The sequence below is a fragment of the Lolium perenne genome, chromosome 7, assembly GCF_019359855.2.
Source record: "Lolium perenne isolate Kyuss_39 chromosome 7, Kyuss_2.0, whole genome shotgun sequence".
Lineage (NCBI taxonomy): Eukaryota > Viridiplantae > Streptophyta > Magnoliopsida > Poales > Poaceae > Lolium > Lolium perenne.
This window is the reverse complement of record NC_067250.2, coordinates 64,254,452-64,261,631: the sequence shown is the minus strand read 5'-3', so window position 1 is coordinate 64,261,631 and position 7,180 is coordinate 64,254,452. Positions and strand designations below refer to the sequence as shown.

The window sequence follows — 7,180 nt, the reverse complement described above, 5'->3', positions numbered from 1 at the left end:
CATGGTGTTTTCTTTCTTCAGTTGCTCCCTCGTTTTCTCTCAGACTCAAACTACAGTAGTACTTTGACATAATGCGGCGAAGCAGAGCTTAGCTTATTCTTCAAAAAGCTATACATTCATTAGGAATTACGTGGAGACGAAGATGACCTCAGTCGTGGTGAGATACGGCAAGCGGCGAGGACTCATGTGGCGGCTGATGGTGCCAACGTCGGACGCCGGCGCGGCGGTGCGCTGGATTGGGCATTGCCCGGTATGCATGCCAGGGGCATACGTGCTCACTAGGGATCCTAGTTTATTTACAATACCTTAGGTGTATTAATCTTTCTGTTTAATATAGTTATAGCATGATACGAAATTATTATAAATTATTGATATAATAATAAACTCTCTTTATTACTTGTCTCTAAGGCACTATATCCTAAGAGTATCGACCTTGCTTGAACGCAGTTTGAGTTAGCCGCACCACATGATCAACCACAGAATTTAGTCTAATAGTAGCGACTTTGGTAAAAAAAAATTAAAATAGACATCAAGAAGACATATTGGCCTAAATTGTTGAATACATTCTGCATCATTAACTTAATAAAATGATCTCTCCAAAGTTGAGTGGAACAAATCTAATTGGGCAGCATGTAATTCTACGAACAACTCCAATTAGCCCTTTTCTTTATTATATCCTAGAATATTTGATAGAAATCAGTCAGGAAATCATCGGAGCCTAGTGTCTTATTGTGTTCCATTTGGAAAACGGCCTTCCTTACCTCTCCCTCTGTATAGGAGGTGGTAAAAACATCATTCTCTTGAGAGGTCACTTGGGGGATGTTATCAATTCTAGATTCATCCAACTATTCAAGGATATGTTTGATTCCTCCGGAGCCCTAAACAATCCTTTATAATAATATGTAATGTACGACTTCAACTGATTGCCCCTCGATCTTGGCCTCATCCTGAACAAGAGATTGAATGCATTTCTTTTTGTGTCTGCCATTAGCCACTATGAAAGTACATCGTATTCCAATCTCCTTCCAATAAGAACCGAGCTTTAGACCTGTGGTATCATTTGAGCTTAACTTTGCATTATATTGATTTTTAATATCAATTTCATGCGTTGTCAGCTGTCTCACTTTCGTGATTGCCTTTAAGTCATCAATCAGAGATGATAGGTTGAGTTTCTCTTTTCTGAGCTGTTCAGTCATATGCCACGCCCAACCTCCTAGGTATTTTCGCAGAGCATGAAGCTTGCTATTCCACCTTTGTATAGGAGTCAAGCCGGCGAATGGCTCCTCCCGTACATTCTTAACCATGTCCAAGAACCCTTTCCTATGTAATCATCCAAGTTCAACTTTGAATGGACGTTTACACGGCAAAGATGGTGTTCCCGTGTTTAAAACTATAGAAGCATGGTCTGATAAAGACTCAATTCGAGGTAGAGCTTGTACGGAGACGAGTGGGAATTTTGTTTCCCTATCCAAGTCCATAAGTACAAGATCTAGCTTCTCGAAAGAGTGTTCTGGGAGACTATTCGCCCAGGTAGATCGGACTTGAGAATTAGAAACATCATCTCAGACTTCACATTATGGTCTTACCGTTTCAACCAAGCGAACATAAGAGTGGATGCCGATCTGTGGCGTAACCACCTCCCCCATTGTAACTTGTAAAAAAACGATACGGAAGAACATGCTCAAGTGTCATTGGTGATGTGCCGAAGAACACGAATTGGCACGAGATATCATATTTTTACTGTGGAGCATCTGGCGAGAAAGAAATGGAAGAGTCTTTTGATAATATCTACAAGGCTAATGACATTCTAATAGAGCAGATTAAAACTTATGCTAAAATGTGTAGCAAGTAAAGGTCGCTTTCCTGTTACCCAACATATAGACTCTGGTTGCCTCCGGCTGTAGCTTAGGCATTTCCAACGTGGCGATCTAAACGGACGCGCTGAGTCGTTCGTTTTGAGTCGTTTGGATGGCCGCACGGACATCCGGATAGCGGTCCGCGTCCGCGTGTCCGTTTGGATCGCACGCTGCGCCCAACGCGCGGACGCATCGCAAATGTGAAGAAAATCGAAAAGAAATTAAAAATGTAAATCTAAACGAAATTTCATTAAGCATATACCCTATTTTGGGCAAATTTGTACATAAGCCCTATTTTGGCCAAATTTAACTACCAAGAGAAGCCCTCCATATGGGCTTTAAAATTAAAAACAAATAAAAAACTCTATTAGGGTTTGACGAGTACGCGGTGGCCGCCGGTGCGCCGCCTAGTCCCTGTGGGTATCGTCCACTACAAGAAATATGCTAACTCGCGACCCTCCATATTGGTCACGTGAAGGTCATTGTGCGTCATTTATGATCACGTCATGACCAAAAACTGTTGGTCGCCAGTTGAGCATGCACTTGAGGGCTCACAACGACATTTATTTTGTATTGGTCAGAGAGGTCTATGACCAAAATAGATGGTCGTAGATTATATGACCAACTTTTTGGTCATGGGCGATTTGGCTTATCCACGTCAGATCTGATGTGGCCAATCCTACGTGGCAAATCTACGACCAAACCAAATGGTCTTAAATCAAAATCAGCCCAATCCAGTTTGGTGTTTCACATGGGCCGTGCCCAACAATGTTGCTATGACGCATGGGCCAAGCCCAACATTTCAGCCTTTTTTTCTATTTTCGACCAATACCTTTTGTATCATTTATTTTTGATTTCAGCCTTTTTGTATCGGGCCCCAATCATCAATTTCTAATTCTTTCACGTCAAATGAAAATTTTAAAATAACAGCCAATAATGCAGACATAACAAATAGAGAGCACATGAAACTTCACAGTAGTTCGAGTCACAACCAGTACACCAAGATACGAAGAAAAATCTCTTGCTGCCATAGTTAAGTCAATTACAATATTTCCACATTATGTATCATATGGACGGATGTCTGAACTACCAAATTATAATTAGGCAATAACTAGCTACAATTTCTTTGATGAGTTTTCTCTTTGAGATTCCTCAATCTTGAGCTCTATCATACTGCTCTTGATCATACCATGAAAGTGCTTCTAAATTAAAATAGTAACATAACGGCAAGTACATTTCTGAACTTGCACATGCATACTAACTAGCAAAAGGTGCATGATCTTGTCCGAGCATTTGGTTCAAAACTGGTTTGGAATCAAGGGTACATTCTGGTATACCTACAAAACACTAAAACTTCATAGACCATACAGGTCTTGGGAAAAGTTTGTTACCTAACGAAAAAATAGAAGTATATTTATCTAAATACCAAGTACTACTATTATTTCCTTCACTTAAAGGAATCTCATATCATCAACAAACACACAGTTGTTTAAAGGTAGTAAGTGATCAGCACAACGAGTGCCACATGCCAGAGTTAATATGGTGCACACTTTAATAACTCAAACAGGCAAGGAAGCAAAGTACACGAAGCTGCAAACAATCAGGAATAAGCTCCATATTGCAATTTTAGAAGTTGTACTCCCTCCGATTCATATTAATTGACTTCAATATGAACGTATCTAGAACTAAAATGTGTCTAGATACATCCATATTAGAGTCAATTAATATGAACCGGAGGGAGTACATAAATTTTACAAAACAATACGCTATCAACTAAACTAGCTGAAACACATTTGGAAAGAATACATGTGTTTAAAGCAATTCACATTTCCCGTACATAATAGTGGCTAGCTATGCAATGGTACATGCTTATGCTACATGCTTCTCTAAAAATTAACTGTCAGGCATAAAGCTAGCTGAGTACTATATACTTATAGTCATATGTAAACTAAATGCTCATTTCCATAATTAGTAAGATCCAATTTCACTAGAACTTGCAAAACAGGATGTACCCCAGTTCAATAAGCAAGCAAGTGCACATACAGCCCATGCTATCCTCGTTCTAGCTGCCGAATAAATGTTTAGTTAATTTTTAGAGATGAACATGGAAATTATATTTTGCTAAAACATCACTGAAATGCACAGGTACTACTGGAATCTGAACCTTTACCAAAAACGTGTCCTAGCTATCAAACATCAGGCTCTGAACCTGATTCGTATACGCACATACAGAAGTTGTTGTAAGGATACCAAAATCTGAATACGAGAACTGAACCTATAGAGAATTGATTACGTGTGCCCTCCAATATGACTTTACCTAGCTTGTTTGAGGATACCCACTCTAATAGAGGACGGTGATCTCCTACTCTCACGTTCCCTGTTGTCTTGCATGGTTCTTTCCTTGCTATGCTTCTCCTCCTCTGTTTCGAAGGCCGTCCTGGCGTACTCCTCCGATCCCTGACTGCAGCTTGCTGCTCCCTCTCCTTGCCAGAAACTTGGAACTCACCTTTCTCCAATATCTTATAGAACATAACAACAACAGTAATAAGCAATCCAGTTGGAAAATCAGTACAAAATTCGTAGCATCGATTACAATCCAGGGGACAAGATAGAGAACCCAAGAGAGCAGTGGTATGGCTTGTACCTTGACGCGTACTTTGGTGAGTTTGTCGGACGCCCCTGAAGACATTAGAATAGACAGTGTGGGACTGGAGCACTTCGTCGAGGTCCTCTCGAAACTGGTGCATGGAGAGCCCCTGAGGACACATGATTTTTCTTCTTGGCTATGATCTTGCCTCATCGTCCCGGCGGTCCACCGTGCTCCTGCGCTACACCAACAGTATACAAAAATGAATAAGCAACTGCAGAAAATTACCCTGAAGATATTTACAGGATATTTTCCTTCCTTATGGACAAGATTTACATTCACCTTAGATCTCCCATCAACAGGCGCAAGCTCAGTTGGGCATTCAGAATTTTTGATGCTCTAGAGAAAGGCAAAAAAAAAACAATAGATATAAATTGGTTACTTGCATTCCATTCAACAAAAGAAGATACAGTGACAACAATATATGATGGAAGAAAAGAAGAAATGTGTATTGCAGCACGCGTTATAATGTAGTTGAATAGAAATCAAAAGATTTGGCGAGGGAATAAGCAGCATACAACTATATAACTCAATGAAGTTGAATGGACTATTTATGAAATAGAGCAAGTATTACAGAATACTACAAATACTTTTGTTTGCAGCATACAGTACAGGGTAATTGACATGCTCATTATCTAGGTAGCATCTAGCGACACACATGAATTTGAATTGAAGTACACTTCCATTGGAAAGCTATCAATAAGCATTACAACGTCAGTATTGTAAAATAAATAGGCATTCAAAATGCCAGCTTATTGTTTTGTGTCACTGTGTTATATCCGACCACAAATTGACACATATATGCATCGATCTGGCAAGAATAAGTACAGAACATTCAAAATAGAATATCTGTAATTGAGATCGTAACAAACCGAACAAGTACAAGGCATCTAGCGACAAATACGAGCATGCACAGGCACTTCATATCATAACAAACCGAACAAGTAAACAAGCACACGCACGTCACATCTACTCATTGTCATTAAATACTTTAGAAAGAGGGGGATGATGGCACAAAACCTTGAGACGCTGCTCCGGAAGAACCACGAGATGGCCGGCCTGCACATCTCGAGCCCCGCAAGATCCAGCGCCCGCGACCTCGCGCCGCAGCAGAACCCGCGGCCTTCCATGAGCAAGCGGTAGGGTGCAGCCGGATCCGGCGGCAGGGACACCGGGAAAGGCCGCATCCGGCCGCAATGAGGCATGGGAAGGCCGCATCCGGCGGCAGGGGGCGGAATCAATGGGATATGAAGAGAGGGGTGGGGCGGATCCCGCCGCCGCGAGGCCTTGAAGCGACGGGGTGGTCGTTCTCACAGTCGAGGAGGCCATGGGTGAGACGTAGCTTGTATCTGGAGGGGAATAGTGCGGCGACAGAGAGCACGGTGGCTGGAGAGAAGAGACATGGGGCGGCGGCGGAGAGAAGAAGACAGTGGGGACTTTTCGCTAGGGTTTGAGGGATGCGCTGGGGACTTAGGAAAATTTTTGGTCTTTTCGCTCCCGCTGTCCCGCCCGTGGTTCTGAAAACTCTGATCTCCCGCTCTTGCCCATGTTAGCCTCTGTTTTTCTAATGGGGATTTGACTGAAATTTGGCGCACACCCACCGCTCTAAATTTTAGTTCCGATCTTCTTTGCCGCGCTGTCACTACACAATGTTCCTCTGGCTCCATATATCAACCTCTATTTTTTTTGCTTTTTTGTGTAGGTTTATGTTCTCACTATAAAAAGTAAATAAAAACACAAAATAAACATTAAAAATTAGAAGAAGGAACGAATAGAGTAACTTACCTCCATAGCGGTTTATAGGAGTATTAGGCATTTCAAAAAGAACTCTAACTACAAATTTAATCAACAAAATATGAGATATCAAAAATTATACCATTGTATTCATATTTAAAAGAAATTTTCAATAGTATAATTTTTGTGATATATATCTTATATTTTATTGACGAAATTAGTAGTCATTTTTTTTCTAGAAATACGTAATACCACTATAAACTGGTATGGGGAGAGTAAGTAAAAAAAGCTTAGTGAGTTCCCAAAAAATTACACATGTACATGACACAAAAACAATATTGAAGAGGTGGATAAAAGCTAAGCAGATGTTGACACATGGACATGACAAGTAGGCGAATTTGCTGAGGTGTGGTTGGCCAGTCATTTTCAAGCATCACGAATTTGCAGCCATAACCATTTAAATTGGTCGTAGTCGGCTAACGATAAACTCCTAGATTGTATCATTTTCTCTATGACCATTTCATGTGAGAAGATCATGACCTTTCTAACAAAAAAGGTCGTGATGATTTAGGGTTTGGACCCTCCCAAATGGCTTACGACCATTTGTTGTGAAATGGTCGTAGAGATATGACTAATATATTTGTGGTCACTGTAAAAAGGTCATTAGTTAACACATTCCTTGTAGTGGTCGCCGTCACCGTCGACGACGTCCCCGGGCGGCGAGGCGCTATTGTGGGTCGACCGCGCCGGGGACTCCGGCCACGGCGACCACAGGGCCTCCTCCCAGGCGGAGTGTGGGTCCGGAGCCGCCCGCTATTCCGCCGCAGCAGCCCGGAGCTGCACCTCCTCCCTGAGGCGCAACTCCCTCTCCTTCCAGGCAAGGCGTCTGGCCTTCTAGCGCCTCTCCTCCTCCGCGCGACGCCTGGCCTCCTGCCGCATCTCC

The 7,180-nt window shown here is 42.0% G+C and overlaps 1 protein-coding gene across 2 annotated transcripts; it reads right to left on the bottom strand.

Annotated features, from left to right (window-relative positions):
* Window positions 1-3,796: 3,796 nt before the first annotated feature.
* On the bottom strand, window positions 3,797-6,025 carry LOC127317258 (uncharacterized). Of its 2 annotated transcripts, none has more exons than XR_007861008.2 (4): window positions 5,524-6,025; window positions 4,786-4,842; window positions 4,501-4,679; window positions 3,797-4,375 (listed from the first exon to the last, which is right to left on the bottom strand). XR_007861008.2 is itself a non-coding variant. In XM_051347782.2 (4 exons), the coding sequence occupies exons 1-4, from the start codon at window positions 5,706-5,708 to the stop codon at window positions 4,046-4,048; spliced, it is 756 nt and encodes a 251-aa protein (XP_051203742.1). In that variant the 5' UTR covers window positions 5,709-6,008; the 3' UTR covers window positions 3,797-4,045. The 2 variants fall into 2 exon arrangements, 1 of the variants encoding a protein (XP_051203742.1); XM_051347782.2 differs by having other exon boundaries at window positions 4,501-4,684; window positions 5,524-6,008.
* Between the last annotated feature and the right edge of the window lie 1,155 nt (window positions 6,026-7,180).

Excerpts from the sequence above, each read along its gene's own strand:
- LOC127317258 (XM_051347782.2), bottom strand. The coding sequence starts at position 5,708 with ATGCCTCATTGCGGCCGGATGCGGCCTTTCCCGGTGTCCCTGCCGCCG. Across the intron at positions 4,843-5,523 it reads TTCCGGAGCAGCGTCTCAAG|AGCATCAAAAATTCTGAATG; the intron begins GTTTTGTGCCAT and ends GCCTTTCTCTAG. Across the intron at positions 4,685-4,785 it reads CTGTTGATGGGAGATCTAAG|CGCAGGAGCACGGTGGACCG; the intron begins GTGAATGTAAAT and ends CTGTTGGTGTAG.